The sequence below is a fragment of the Garra rufa genome, chromosome 24 (genome assembly GCF_049309525.1).
Source record: "Garra rufa chromosome 24, GarRuf1.0, whole genome shotgun sequence".
NCBI lineage: Eukaryota > Metazoa > Chordata > Actinopteri > Cypriniformes > Cyprinidae > Garra > Garra rufa.
Genome location: NC_133384.1, coordinates 10,397,648 through 10,413,897, shown reverse-complemented (window position 1 = coordinate 10,413,897; position 16,250 = coordinate 10,397,648). Strand labels below are relative to the sequence as shown.

The following is a 16,250-nucleotide window of genomic DNA, read 5'->3' as shown; positions in this document are numbered from 1 at the left end:
CCCTCAAAACTCTGACTTTATATCCCACAATTTAGAACTTTGTTTCCCACTTGTGAGAAATAAACTCAGAATTGAGACATAAACTCAGAATTCTGTCTGTTTTTTTTTTTCCAATTGCAATTCCAAGTTCACAACTCACAATTGTTGATATATCCACAATTGTTACTTTTTTTGGCACTTTAATTGCAATTCTGACTTTCCCCCCTCAGAATTCATGGTTTACATCTCACAGTTCTGTTTAAAATAAAATAAAAAGGTAATAAAGTCATTGCAACTTTTTACCTCACAATTCTGAATTTATATCCCACAATTTAGAACTTTGTTTCCCACTGAAATCTATATCAATATATAAACTCAGAATAGTACAACTCACAATTCTGAGAAGAAAATAATTGGAAGATATAAACTCAGAATTGACTTGCACAACTGTTTTCAACATTGATAATAATCAGAAATGTTTGTTGAACAGTGAATCCACAAATTAGAATGATTTCTGAAGACTGCAGTAATGATGCTGAAAATTCAGCTGTGCATCACAGAAATAAATCACATTCTAACAGATATTCACATGAAAATCAGCTATTGTAAATTGTAATAATATATAAACTCAGAATTGACTTTTTTTTTCCTAATAAGGCAATTGTGACTTTGTCTTACAATTCATTTTTTTTTTAATTGCAAATGTATATCTCACGACTGATAAAAAGTCAGAATTGTGAGAAATAAACTCAGTATTGCAAACAAACAGTCACTCTCATATTTAGAAAATGTAAAACTTCATATACACATGACAGCCTCAAATGTGTGCAGCTTTACATCTGCGATCAGTTAGCTTTATTTGCCTCTTTGACTGAGAGCACTACACAGTAATGAGACAAAAATGGATTTCATATTTGATCTACATCTGTGTTAAATCCATACATACAGTCAAGATGAAATAATTGCATTTTCACAAGATGCTTGTCAAATGAACATCCAGCCTGAGTGGAGAATAGAGACTGGCAGCCAAGCACAAAATATACAAGCCTGTTTTCCTTCTTAATGTCACCCACACATTTAATAACCAGAGACTGCTCCCACTCACTGCCTCAACAACACGCTTGTGTGCGCGCCCCAAATCAGACATAAAACGTCTTAATACAGTCTTAATATCTTGTTTTTTAAAGAAATTAATACTTTTTATTTATCAAAGACACATTAAATCGATTAAAAGTGATTTATAATGTTACAGTATAATTATATTTCAAATTAATGCTGTTCTTTTGAACTTTCTATTCATCTGTGAATCCTGAAAAATAAAATGTATCACAGTTTCCACAAGAATATTGTGCAGCACAACTGTTTATAACTGATAATAATCAGAAATGTTTGTTGAGCAGCAAATCAACAAATTAGAATGATTTCTGAAGGATCATGTGACACTGTAGACTGCAGTAATGATGCTGAAAATTCAGCTGCGCATCACAGAAATAAATTACATTCTAACAGATATTCACATAGAAAACAGCTGTTTTAAATTTTAATAATATTTCATAATTTTGAATGTATTTTTGATCAAACAAATGCAGCCTTGATGAACCAAAGCAACTTTTTAAAAACATTATTAAATCTTACCAACCCCAAACGTTTACAGTAGAATTCTATTTCTAATAAATTCTGTGCTTTTAAACTTTCTATTAATCTGTGAACCTTGAAAAATAAAATGCATCACAGTTTCCACAAAAAAATGGGCAGCACAACTGTTTTCAACATTGATAATAATGATTTTTACATTAAGAATGATTTCGAAAGAATTACGTGACACTGAAGACTGCAGTAATGATGCTGAAAATTCAGCTGTGCATCACAAAAATAAATGAAATTCTATGCACATGGAAAACAGCTGTTGTCAATTGCAAATAAATGCAGCCTTGATGAACCAACGAAACTTTCAATAACATGATGAATTTTTCCAACCCCAAACGTTTACAGTAGAATTCTATTTCTAATAAATGCTGTTCTTTTAAACTTTGTTAATCTGTGAATCATGAAAATTAAAATGTATGACAGTTTCCACAAAAACTTTGTGCAGCACAACTGTTTTTAACATTGATAACAATCAGAAATGTTTGTTGAGCAGTAAATCTGCATATTAGAATAATTTCTGAAGGATCATGTGACACTGAAGACTGCAGTAATGATGCTGAAAATTCAGTTGTGCATCACAGAAATAAATTACATTCTAACAGATATTCACATAGAAAACAGCTGTTGTAAATTGTAATAATATATCAAATTTTACTGTATTTTTGATCAAATAAATGCAGCCTTGATGAATCAAAGAAACTTTGAAAAACATTAAATCTTACCAACCCCAAACGTTTACAGTATAATTCTATTTCTAATAAACTCAGTTCTTTTAAACTTTGTTAATTTGTGAATCTTGAAATTTAAAATGTATCACAGTTTCCACAAAAATATTGGGCAGCACAACTGTTTTCAACATTGATAATAATGATTTTTACATTAGAAATAATTTCTGAAGGATCATGTGACACTGAAGACTGCAGTAATGATGCTGAAAATTCAGTTGTGCATCACAGAAATAAATTACATTCTAACAGATATTCACATGAAAAACAGCTATTTTAATTTGTAATAATATTTCAGAATTTTTAATGCATTTTTGATCAAATAAATACAGCCTTGGTGAGCAGAAGAGACTCTTTCAAAAATCTTTTTTAAATCTGTTTTTAAATCTTACTGACACAAAATGTTTAAACGCTAGTGCAAACAATAAAAGTTTTATTATTATTTGTCTTTTTGCACCAAATTAAAATAAAAGACCTCATTTTCTTCATGCAAAATATTTTTTTTTTAGTATAAGAAAGAAATGTTCTGTAGAGTTTTTGTGTGATTCACCCATATGGCTGCAATGTGGTTACTTGACTAATTTTTGTTGTTAAGTAATGATAAATATTCCTTGCCAGTAATGATCAGTTTTGGCTAATATTGAGACTTTTGCTTTGCACTTGAAAGCCGAACTGGGATTTGCTAATAAGTCATTTCCTGCTACTAATCATTGCATCTCAACCAGGCAAATTAACACTTGACTCATTTTTCTAGTCAGGTATGACACCTTTCATCTTTCATGTAATTACATTTACAATCTCGCTCTCCTTCTTGCTCGTACATTTCTGCGCCGTTTTCTCTCAAATGAAACCTGCAAAGGCCTCAGAAGTTTTTGGTTTTTGATGTAATTCAGTTTTTCTGAAGAAGAAGAGCCTTTGAGTGAAATGCGATCGATGGAGCCGCTCAAATGACTCATTAACGGGAGATAATACGCAGGCATCTCCATTTCAAAGCCGTACGACTGTTCCCAGGTTTTTTTTTTTTACTGTAGTCTCTAAGGATAGTGGAATCAAACACAGAGCTGGATGTTTCCTGCGCACTCCTGTGTGTCTCTCAGCGCTGCGGATGGAGGGCCGTGAAGAGCCTGCATGCTTGTTGTGTGAAGCTACAACAGAAGATTTGTTGAATGCAAACATTCAGGCAGGTGCTGAGAGATCTGGCTGTGGCGAAGCTGCGGGTTTGTAGCACAGGTCTTTTCTAGCAAAAGTCAAACGGTCTTCATCAGGGCATCAGACGGGTGTGGGAAGTTATTATTCAGTTTGTGGCAGAAAGGAAGAGGGTGTTTGCTTCTCGCATTTCATTTTTGGAAAAAATAGTGGTACTTTTTAGGTTTTACGCTCACTCATCTGTTAAGATATATTTACATTTCCGATGCACAAAAAGATCTAATGTAGCATTTTTCCAAGTAGAACGGCTGATGCATGTTACTGAAATGTGTCAGTCTTAATTTTGTTTAGAATTAATTGATTCTTTAATGTAAAATCCAAGGTATCTGGGGTACTTTAAATATGCAATATTTTTGTACTTTTAGGTACACTCTTAAAAATAAAGGTGCTTCATGATGCCATAGAAGAACCATTTTGTCTTAATGTTTCCATAAAGAACCTTTAACATCTGAAGAACCTTTTTGTTTCTGCCAAATAAGGTTCTTCAGATTATAAAAAGGTAAGCAAGAAATGGTTCTTTAAAGAACCTTGAACCTTAAAGAATGGTTCTTTGTGGAACCAAAAATGGTTCTTTTATGGCATCGCTTGAATAACCTTTTGAAGCACCTTTATTTTTAAGAGTGCAATTCATTTGATTTTCAGTGGTGATTCTCATTACTGTAGCAGTATTTTTTGATACATGTATTAATAAATATATATTTTTATAAATAATAAAGGTGTATAATGAATGAATGAATGCATAAATCGATACATAAATAAAAAGTACCAGCATACTTACATTTTAAATATATTTTGAGTTTTTCAAGGTATTAAAAAGGACGTTTGGATACTTTTTAGGTTTTTAGGCTTTTGAATGTAATTGGCCAAAGTGTAGAGTTCAATATGTTTTAGATAATTATGGATCTAGAGGGTCTAGAGAATTGTACTGCAGTGGTTTTGTTGAGATTGGGTGAAAAACCTATGACTAAGTAAAAGTATCCTTTTTAAATAATCTTAAATATAATATGTCATAAAAAAGGTAAATAAATTTGATTGACAGTAGTGGTCCTAGAGGCAAAGTTGTTCAGAATGAGGAGATCTGTCATGTGATATGAAGATCTAGTGTTTGTGTGAATATATCAACATGTTCTGCAATTTGAGGTCATTTACCATTGACATTATATTTTGGAAACCTTTTTAACTGTTATAATGCCACCTGTGGTCCGTTCTCCATAAATCTTTGCATGCTTGTTTAGAATCATCTGACGCATATGTGCACCAGGTTTCATTAAGTTTGGAGTTTTCGTTTAGGATTTATTAGCTTTTGAGTATAACTGGCCCCACCGGTTTTCTACACTCTTAAAAATAAAGGTTCTTTAAAAGGTTCTTCACAGCATGCCATAGAAGAACAATTTTTGGTTCCACAATGAACCATTCAGTCAAAGGTTCTTTAAAGAACCATCTCTTTGTTACCTTTTTATAATCTGAAGAACCTTCTTTCGCCACGAAGAACCTTTTGTGAAATAGAACCTTTTTTGTCTAAATGGTTCCATTAAGAACCTTCAACATCTGAAGTACCTTTCTATTGCATCGTGAAGCAACTTCATTTTTAGGAGTGTAAATGACCCCATTATAGCTACACAAATGTCAAAATTCAACATTTTTAAAAAATAATTATTGATCTAGAGAATCGTGCAGCAGTGGTTTGATCAGGATTGAGCGAAAAACCTAGGACTAAGTATTGTTTTAACATAATTGAGAATAATTAAGGAACAATTTGATTGACATCAGTGGTTCTTGAGGCAAAGTTGCTCAGCATGAGGAGATTTATCAAATTATATGAAGACTGAGTGTATGTTTGAAAATGTCCCAGTGGACGATTTATATCAAATTTCTCACAGACCCACCGAGTTTCGTTCCGATCAGCCTCCATTAACCATGTCTAATAGGTGCTCAAACTTCATCAGCCTTTGGCCATGTTTTTTTGAGATACGCAAGACCGTGCACAGCGATTTTCATTTTGATAGAATAAATGGTTGTGTAGGTATAGCCATTTTTATGTTTTTTCCCCTCTTATAGCGCCACCAAGTGGCCAAGCTTCGGGATGTTTGTCCTGCACCCTCAGATTGAGCTCTTACATAAGTGTTCTGAGTTTGGTGAAGATATCTCATTCCTTTCAGGAGTTACAGTCATTTTACTAAAAGTGGCGCTGCCCTCTTTATATTGATATTCGCTCTACAGATCATTTTCTCTGCACTGGTTTGGTTCTGATTGGGCAAACCTAGGACTAGTTTGCAAAAGTAGGATTTGCAAAAAATTTGTGAGCCGAGTATTTCAACGACAAAAGAAACTTGAGCCTGTGACTGACGGTTTAGGAGTTATAAGTGATTTCGTACTTTTGCGCGCTGTAGCGCCCCCGTCAGGCCGATTGGGGCAAGCATTGGTGATGTTGTAGACGCTGTGAGTACTACCATCCCTCCAAGTTTGAAGTCTCTATGACTTATGGTTTGGTCTGTACGATCAGTTTTATGTGGAGATTGCAGATCTGTGGCCATTCTAACAATTACAATAGGGTTTTAGGGCTATGTGCTTGAACGCCTAATAATTAAAAGTTATGAAGTACCACGAATTATGACAGACTACCAGAGTAAAAATGTCAGGAGACTTGATGTTAAATCTTTAACAAAGGGCAGGATATTAGATATTAGTCAGATATTTGAGGAAAACGGTGATGCTAACAGAGCATTTCTTGCTTTTTAATGCGCTTAATGACTTCTTGTTCTTCCATCACATGAGCTTCATCGCTGCCACTAACTGCAGCCTCAAAGGAAGCAGATGGATGGAGGAAGTTTTTAATGGATCTCAATTAAAGTCATTTAGCAGGCTGGAAAAACAGACAGTGGAAATGTGTGAATGTCAGAGAGTCAATTGTGTCCTTTTTCTTGGCAGGCTCCCATTTGAGCAATAGCTTTGCCAGAGCGTAGATTAATTGAGCGGCATCCTGGTAATGCTGTAATAACAGTAACCGGAGAAGAAGAACATGATGAATGATGGAATTACAGCGAGGCCTTGATCCCAACTCTGTGTTCGAAATACAAGGTCATTAGCCACGCTCGTCCCGTTAGAAACGTCATGAACCGTGAGGCTGACGTATCATGTCTTTTCCAGGGAATCCGTGGGCTTCCTGGTGAGGAAGGAGACAGCGGACCGCAGGTATGGACTCACACATTACACACACCATGGAACTACATCTGCTATTCGACCACAGAGGTTTATGGTGTTCTGCTTAAGTCGAGACACTGCAGGTGAATAGGGTAAAAAAATAACTAATAGTTATCACCTTCTTTACTCAGTTGATTGATTACTTTGATAATTGCAAACATTTTTTGTATTACAAGTTTTCTAAAATGTTAGGTTTAAATATGCAAATGAGCCATTGTTTAATAAAATATGCGCTAATTTGCATACATTTCTAGTACAAACATCTAAACACTGGATGAAGTCAGTTTCAAAATTATAGATTTTGTCACTCCATAGTTCAGAAAAAAGACAGAAAACAGCCTTTAAAAATATGTATTGTAATTGAAATCTATTGACACAAATAGATAGTGCTATAAAAGAAACACTTAACAGTGTCTTTTGAGTGTTTTCTTTCCACTAGTCTGAAAAAAAAACTAAATGAAAAAACTAAATGCCTAAATATATTTTACTTGTGTAAAAAAAAAAAAAAAATACATATCAATGGTTTTAATGAAATTCACCCATGTCCAACCACATTTTCCCCATATGAAACAAAAAAGTAGGACTACACTGCAAAAAATTATTTTCTAGCTTAGATTTTTTGTCTTGTTTCCAGCCAAAATATCTACAAATTCTTAAATCAAGAAGCATTTTCTAGACGAGTAAAAATTATTGTCTTGTATTCAGAAAAAAAGTCAAAATTAAGTGCATTTTATTTTTGCTTAAAAAAAAAGCAAAATAATCTGCCAATGGGGTGAGCAAAATAATCTTGTTTTGTCTGTTTGAAATAAGATTTTTTTTTGCTTACCCCATTGGCAGATTATTTTGCTTGTTCGAAGCAAAAACTTCATTTTGATTTATTTTTTCTGAAAACAAGAAAAAAGATTTTTACTCGTCTAGAAAATCCTTCTTGATTTAAGAATTTCTAGATATTTTGGCTGGAAACAAGACAACAAAAAAAATCTAAAAAAAGCATTTTTTTGCAGTTTACTAGGATATTTTAAGCCAATACCCATGGCAGAGTAGCTGCAGTAGTACCTAACTCCTCTTAATGCATATACAGTGACTGCATCTTTAACTGTAACACACAACGCATTATAAACTGATGCCATCGATCTTGTGTTTGCTGGATTTTAGGGTCCGAGAGGAGCGCCGGGACAGAAAGGCCCACCTGGGCCGAGAGGAGCTCTGGTGAGTAAATGTCTCGCTGGAATACATCAGCCTCACCTTTTTACCTCCTCATTGTGTCAACTGACCCGTTAAAATGGGACACTTCAGAGAAATTGGATTGGATGGAGTCCCAGGCAGCTGTAGAGCTGCTCATCAGATCAGCAGCCGCAGCCAGAGAGGAAAAGAGCAATCTGGACAGGGGTCAAACGCTAACCAGCGCTCAGACCGGGACTGAGTAACACAATGTTAGGGTGACCTCTGATGGCCAGAGCCAAACATTCAGCCTGCTGAGTCACAGCACACGCTGCTGCCACCTAGTGCTGGATCAGATCTGATGCGCCACTGAGATTAAGACAATTTAAGGAATAAACGAAGAGCTCATTTGCAAAAATAGACAACTGCATTTTTAACAATTTTCAAAAATCATGTTTTTTATTGTGCATTCCAATTAATCTCAATCAAACTGCAGTTGGGTTATTATGATATATAGTAAAAATAACTATCAATAAAATACAATAAAAACATGATAACATAATAAAAAACATTATTTTTGAAAATGAAAAAGTTATCTTTTATGTAAATGGAACAGAATACAACAATATACAGTAGTATTTAAATAGAAATGTCATTAGTAACATTTCAAAGTTTAAAAATAAATGATTTAGTTTATAATAAATAAATAAATTCAAACTTTTACTGTACCTTCTAATCATACTGCAAAAATGATGTTCTTAGTTTTCAGTGAAAATGTACAAAAATGTACTTGATTCTTAAATCAAGATGCATTTTGAGAAACAATGACATAAGAAGTCTTTTTATTCTGAGTCAAAAAGATCAAAATTAAGTGAGTCTATGATTAAAACAAGACAAAATAATATGGTAACATTTTGCCTAAAGCCATTATATATAATGCATTCTGCTTTCTAATGCATTATAATCTCATAAATAATTGTAACAACAGTAAAAATATATTATAACACTTTTCTGTTCAGTTTTACATTATTAGAAAATAGTATGCATCAAAACAAACAAACAAACCTTCACATATTATAATGCATTTTAAGCTTGATTACAATTATTTATGAAAAGGTATAATGCATTGCACTGTACATTATGAAAACCTTTATAGTGCATTATACATAAAGGCTTTTAGTACTGCCAAAATGTACTATCAAAGTGCAAAAATCTGCCTTGGTATTTTGTCTTGTTTTTTAGTGCTAGTATCTATTTAACTTGAGATACATTTACTCAAGAAGCAAAATGGCATAACATAAATCTTATTTTCTGCGAAACAAATCCGAATGAATGAATTTATGATTAAAACAAAAACAATTGTGACCCTGGATCACAAAACCAGTCATAAGGGTCAATTTTTTGAGATATTGAGATTTATACATTATCTGAAAGATGAATAAAAAGCTTCCCATTGATGTATGGTTTGTTAGGATAGGACAATATTTGGTTGAGAATACAACTATTTGAAAAAAATTAACACTGAAAAAAATTGTCTTCAAAGTTTTCCTACATTAAATTCTTAGCAATACATTTCACTAGTCAAAAATTACATTTCGATATATTTACAGTAAGAAAATGTACAAAATATTTCCATGGAACATGAACTTTATATAATATCCTAATGATTTTTGGCATAATTTTGACCCATACTATTTATTTTTGGCTATTGATAAATATACCCGTGCTACTCACAACTATCACAAATAATAAACATATTCAAAGGGAAAACTATTTTTCATTCCACATTCACAGATATTTGTTCTTAATTTAAGCATAAACGCCATTTCGTTTAGTTTCTCAGTAAACAAGACTTAATGAGTTTGAATCTCCAGTCAATGTATCTTGATTTAACAATGTTTTGTACTGGAAAAAAGGACAAATTTGATGTATTATTATTATTATTTCAGTGACAACATATAAGGCCATTAATTTACGAATTTAAGACTTTCTGCTCTGATTTAAGACCTTTTTAGCCTTTAATTTGTGAAAATGTCAATTAAGAATTTTATGATCTGTTTTGTGCATCATAATTTCTATTTTTATTAATTTATGCCATTTCATGACACTTTTGCTTTTTGCTTAACATAAGTTAATTTCCTATTTTGGTCTAATACCTTGCAAAAATGCTTTTCTTACTTACTTTGTCTTGTTTCCAGCCAAAATATCTAAAAATTCTTAAATCAAGAAGGATTTTCTAGATGAGTAAAAATTAATTTCTTGTTTTCAGAAAAAAAACAAGTCAAAATTAAGCGAGTTTTTGCTTAGAACAAGCTAAATAATCAGCCAACGGGGTGAGCAAAAAAATAAAAAATAAAATAAAAATAAATAAATAAATAAAAATCTTAATTCAAACAGAAAACAAGATTTTTTTTTCTTACCCCATTGGCAGATTATTTTGCTCGTTTCAAGCAAAACCTCACTTAATTTTGACTTTTTTTTTTTCTGAAAACAAGACAATTTTTACTTGTCTAGAAACCCTTCAAAAATTTGTAGATATTTTGGCTTTAAACAAGACAAAAATTCTTAAATCAAGAAGGATTTTCTAGACGAGTAAATTTTTTTTTTTTTTTCAGAGAGTGAGTTTTTGCTTAGAACAAGACAAGCTAAATAATCTGTCAATGGGGTATGCAAAAAAACAAACTTATTTCTTTCTCTTTTTTTTTTACCCCATTTGCAGATTATTTTGCTTGTTTCAAGCAAAAATGCACTTAATTTTGACTAGTTTTTTTTTCTGAAAACAAGACTATTTTTTTTAACTCTTGATTTAATAATTTGTCGATATTTTGGCTGGAAACAAGACAAAAAAATCTAAGTAAGAAAAGCATTTTTGCAGTGTAAGAGTCTTCTGGAGTGCTGAAACTTTGTTTGCAGTCCGGCGAGAGCGCCGTTGTGTGTTATCAGCGTTCGGTGCTTTAGTCAGCCGGTGTTTAACTCTGCATCCTGTCTGATTAAATCCTTCAGGGCGCGCCGGGGCCTTCAGGGCCCCCTGGAGCAGACGGACTCCGCGGCCCCAAGGTTGGTCTGCTCCAAACATCACCTTTAGCAATTATGCTAATACCTTGACTTGAATCAGGTGGGAATAGTCGTGCCGAGATTACATTTACTCTGTTCCTGGATTTGTGCCCTTATCAAATGGATTATAGAAGTACGCTCAACTAAATCATTTAGGTTGCTGGTTTTGTAACAGTATTTCATTTAATATTTCAACTGATTAATTGACTTTATCTGTCTGAGAAAACAAATGACCTCTTCTAGCCACATTATAATGGAGAAATTGTGGTTTGTGTGCGTCAGACGTCTGTCTATGTGTGTGGATGTTGACTCGCTGTTGTCTGTGTTCAGGGGAACGCAGGAGAAAAGGGAGATGCAGGTATTCCTGGAGCCACGGGTCAAAAGGCAAGAGTGTCTTCTTTTGTAGCTTAGATTTGGGACGCAATTGTGAGCTTCACATTCAGAGCTCTCTGGATAAGTGAGGTGAAGAGTTTATTCTCAGTGGTTTTGTGAATCTCACAGGGTGAGCGGGGTGAGACGGGATTTCCAGGCCTTCAGGGAGCCATGGGCCTGCCTGGATTTAAAGGACACAAGGTAACGCTGCCGTCCCACAAACATCATTATACACCCACACCAGCCAATTTGACTACTAAATTTAAGTTACCGGCCATTCATAACTTCTACTAGCCAACAAAAAAACCCCAAAAACAGAACCACCAGCTTGAGGCTGTCTACAGCGGACCATTGCAAATCATTTGGTGTCATTAAAGGGGTGTGTGATATTGACAAACAAATATCTCAATATTTTCTGTGATTTTATTGATAAAGATAATTAGACAATATTATGCGGAATGTGTTATTGTAATAAAAAAAGAAGTCAAAAACAACTAAAGAGCACTATATAGGAATCTAGTGGCTAAACCATGGAATTGCAAGTGTTTTACTTTTTTTTCCCCCAGATGACACTAATCTGACTACAAAAATGTGATTTTAAAGGCATTGTCTTTATTTTAACATGAATGAAAAAAAAATCATAATTATTGCATGATTATTAATTAGTACCATGAAATTCTCTGTAACACTTTACAATAAGGTTCTTTAGTTAACATTAGTTAACCACATTAGTTAACATGAACTATGAATGAACTGCACTTATACAGCATTTATTAACCTTAGTTAATGTTAATTTCAACATTTACTAATACATTATTAAAGTCTTGTTAACATTAGTTAATGCAGTGCGAACTAACATGAACAAACAGTGAACGACTGTATTTTCGTTAACTAACGTTAATGAAGATTAGTAAATACAGTAACAAATGTATTACTCATGGTTAGTTAATACATTAACTAATGTTTAACTAATGAACCTTATTGTAAAGTGTTACCAAATTCTCTAAGAAGAAATATTATGGAACGAAAATATATTACATTGATTTTACAGAAAAAAAAAAGTTACATTTCAGGTGTTTGGTTATTTTTGACTGCAAACAACACAAGTGTGACTCCCAGATGAACAATACCAGAGGGTTAAAAGAGTGTCAATAAACGTTGTTAATAATTTTTGTTCCATATTTTATTTGTATTTATTTATTTTTTATTTTTTTGTATTTTGAGAGAATTTCCAATTAATATTTATGCAATCATTATGATAAATTATGATAAATTTGTTCCCATAAAAAATAAGAATTTTTATATATTTTATATATTACTTTTAATTATGGCAGTATTTCATGTTAAAATAGAGACAATGCCTTTAAAATCCAATTTTTGAAGTCAGATTAGTGCCATCTGGTTGGAGTAAAAAAATGCAATTCCATGGTTTAGCTACTACATTCCTATATAGCTCTGTTGTTTTTAGACATAAATACTTATTTTTTGTGGATTTGGATATACATTTAGACATGGTTAATAAATTTTGTTTTTGCAAAGGTTTAGATTTTTTTTGTTTAAAGTTTTAATAAATTAGGCCACGTTCCTTGGGAGGAAAACGCTTAACATGTAATTAAACGTTGCGTTTTCATTCTGGACTCATGCTTGTCTGTACATTATATATTTTATTAATAATTTGTTTACTGAATTTGGTGCTTTAAAAACACAGTTTTAATGTATTATGCCACATTAAGCGTTTTTAGCTTTAAGCGTTTTACAATGTCCCCACGAGTGATGCTTTTTCATGTTAGTCTCTTCTGCTCACCAAGGCTGCATTTATTGATCAAAAATACAGTATTTTTTTAAAAAATATTAATACAACCTAAAATGGCTGTTTTCTATGTGAATATCTGTTAAAATGTAATTTATTTCTGTGATCAAAGTTGTAATTTTAGCATCATTACTGCAGTCTTCAGTGTCACATGATCCTTCAGAAATCATTCTAATATGCTGATTTGCTGCTCAACAAACATTTCTGATTATCATCAATGTAGAAAACAGTTGTGCTGACCAGTATTTTTGAAAACCATCATACATTTTATTTTTCAGCTGCATCTATTTGAAACAGAAATCTTTTGTAACATTATCAATGTCTTTACTGCCTTGTGTTAATCAGTTGCATCCTTGATGAATAAACGTATTAAAACCTAAAAAAGAAAAATCATACTGACTTTAAATAGCAGTGCTATACAATCAAATACTGAAATGAAGTTATCCATGGCTTTAGTGACAGCAAGGTCACGGATTCGACTCCCACAGCCACACATGCTGATAAGATGCTGCTTTGGATGAAAGTGTTTGTCAGATAAATAATTATGCATCTGAAATGTTTTGATCTTGATAAAGGAACACAATTCCCAAATGCAACACCTTGCAAAACCATTATGAGGTCATACCTGAGCTGTCAAATATGATAGGCCACCCAGCTCTATAGAGTTCCAGCTCTAGTTTAGCTTAAGCTGCTATGACCTGGTTTTTCCAGCCCTTGACCAAGATGAGCCTAAACCAGCTTAGCTAGAAACACTTTGGGGTGATTTAGCCATATTTTTCAACAGGGATCAGGCTCTTTTGAGGTTAAAGGCACATTATGTACGTTTTCGCCACTAGAGGGCGCATATTCAAAACAAACAAAGAACCAAAGGCATAGTTTGATGATGCTGTGATTGAAGTGAAAGCAGCGCTTTATCATACTAGATACATCTGAGTGTGTTGAAAGTTCTGTTATAATGCTACTCTGTGCATTCCTTACCCGTCTAATAAAATGCATAACATATGAAACATATTAAATTTTACATGTTTTCTACAAAATAAAACTGGAGAATCGAGGGTGTATGACCAGTGTGGGTGAAAGTTACCTTTAAAAGTAATGCATTACAATATTGAGTTACTCCCTAAAAAAGTGACCAATTACATTACTTAGTTACTTTTTTATAGAAAGTAATGCGTTACGATACTTTGGCATTACTTTTTAAATCTGAGCAGGGCTTGCTTGTTTGTTTTTAATATAAAAAGAGTATATTTTGTGCAACTGTAAAAGCCTTTTTACACCAAAAGCCCCAGGCTTAGAGAAAAGTAAATTGACGTCTGTACAGTAGACCGCAGAATTTTTTTTTAAACTTTTCAGCAATAAAAAAAAAGAAAACAAATGTTCGATTATCTTGAGTAATTTGTGCTTATTAGTATGGATGAATTGGATCATCGAAGGTCAGCAGCAAAGGCATCGGTTAAAAAAAATGGGATTAAATGCATAAAGGATATTTGTAATTTTTAACATATTTAATTATTGCAGGTTTGCGTTGATTTTCAGTGTTTTCATTCATTTTGAGGAACACTGTATCTGTTTTTTTAGTGAGTGAGATGAATTAATGCATGTTCACATTTATTCTAGAACTAAAGGAACATCTTACTCACAATTTCTCTCAACATGGGGACAGGAGAGCTTTGAATCAATAAATGGAGGAAATATTTTTGAAAAAGTAACTCCTTGTCAATTAAAAAGTAATGCATTACTTTACTAGCTAAAGTAATATTATTACCTAACTTGCATTAATTGTAATGGCAGGTGACGCAACGACACGGTCCATTACATAGTAAAAAATTGCTTATTTCTCTGGATTTGAACATTCTTCGAAACATTTGGGATAAAGTACACAAGTCAGCAAAATATAAAACACTGTTGTAGTGGTTTTTGGACATTAAAAAAAAAAAAAAAAAAATTATATATATATATATATATATATATATATATATATATATATTTTTTTTTTTTTTTTTTTTTCTGCCTTTAAACATGCTGCTCACAGTGGGGTATGCATGCATATTCATACTATATATTCAGTATTTAGATGCGTAGAGAAGTGCCAGTGCTGTCACTGCAATAAATCTACTGTAAGTCACTTTGGATAAAGCATCTGCAAAACGACTACTTATGTTGAAGATATGCCTGATATACAAGCTTTTCAGCTCATTGAATGTAGTTTTTGATATGATATGCTACACTATTTTCCTCCTGCACAGAGGTAGAAATAAGTCAATGTTTCTCTTTTATTTTCAGGGAGAGAGCGGAGAGCCTGGACCCAGAGGCATTCAGGTGGATCCCCAGTCATTTCCTTCACACTTAACAATGCCTTTTGACTAATACTGTATTTGATTCATCAAAGGTTTGGATTTGGCTTCAACACAAATTCAGATTTGTCTCTGATCTTAAATATAACTCTGACCTAGATGTTTTTAAGCCGTAATGATAGCCTTAGTGCGAAATCAGTGGAAAAAGGTTAACTTTATCACTCGTCAAAGTGATATAATTTTTTGGATGTTAAAATCTTTGATGAGCTACAGAGAAAGAAAGATAGCAGAGGCTGGTTGCTCAGAAAAATCTCACTGCTGTGTTTGTTTGATCATCTGACCAGCAGCAGCTCAACCAATGGCGTGAATTTGGGGCGGAGCTATATGTCTGACTGACCAATGGCAGACAGGGGGAGTGTTTATGAAACCTGTTTGAAAACATTATTTTTTTAAATTCTATTTCACTAGTGACGCAAAAAATGATACAATTCTTTTTTAAATGTTCAAGAAACCAAAATCAACACACATAAAGGACACATCATATATGTTAAACAGAAGCTCAGTAAATTAATACATGAGAATAAATTATGAACCACATGTTTTAGGGTGAACGGTTCCTTCCCAAATGGCAAAAATATATTTGAAATAAATATATTTTAAATATATTTTTAAAAAGCAAAAAAAAAAATTCTAAATATATTTTCTAACAATGCATTTTCTTTTGTATAGTTTTGAAAATACGTGTTAAAATTATTAATGTACTTTGAAAAAAATTAAATATATTTTGCCCTCTAAATATTA

General features: G+C 32.8%; 1 protein-coding gene across 1 annotated transcript in view; it reads left to right on the top strand.

Moving 5' to 3' along the window:
- LOC141300200 (uncharacterized) overlaps positions 1 to 16,250 on the top strand; it is a 77,476-nt gene that overhangs the window by 46,198 nt on the left and 15,028 nt on the right. The window contains exons 16-21 of the mRNA XM_073830534.1: positions 6,705 to 6,749; positions 7,914 to 7,967; positions 10,923 to 10,976; positions 11,304 to 11,357; positions 11,475 to 11,546; positions 15,439 to 15,474. Of these exons, the coding sequence (XP_073686635.1) occupies positions 6,705 to 6,749; positions 7,914 to 7,967; positions 10,923 to 10,976; positions 11,304 to 11,357; positions 11,475 to 11,546; positions 15,439 to 15,474 (315 nt within the window). The remainder of the gene's footprint in view (positions 1 to 6,704; positions 6,750 to 7,913; positions 7,968 to 10,922; positions 10,977 to 11,303; positions 11,358 to 11,474; positions 11,547 to 15,438; positions 15,475 to 16,250) is intronic.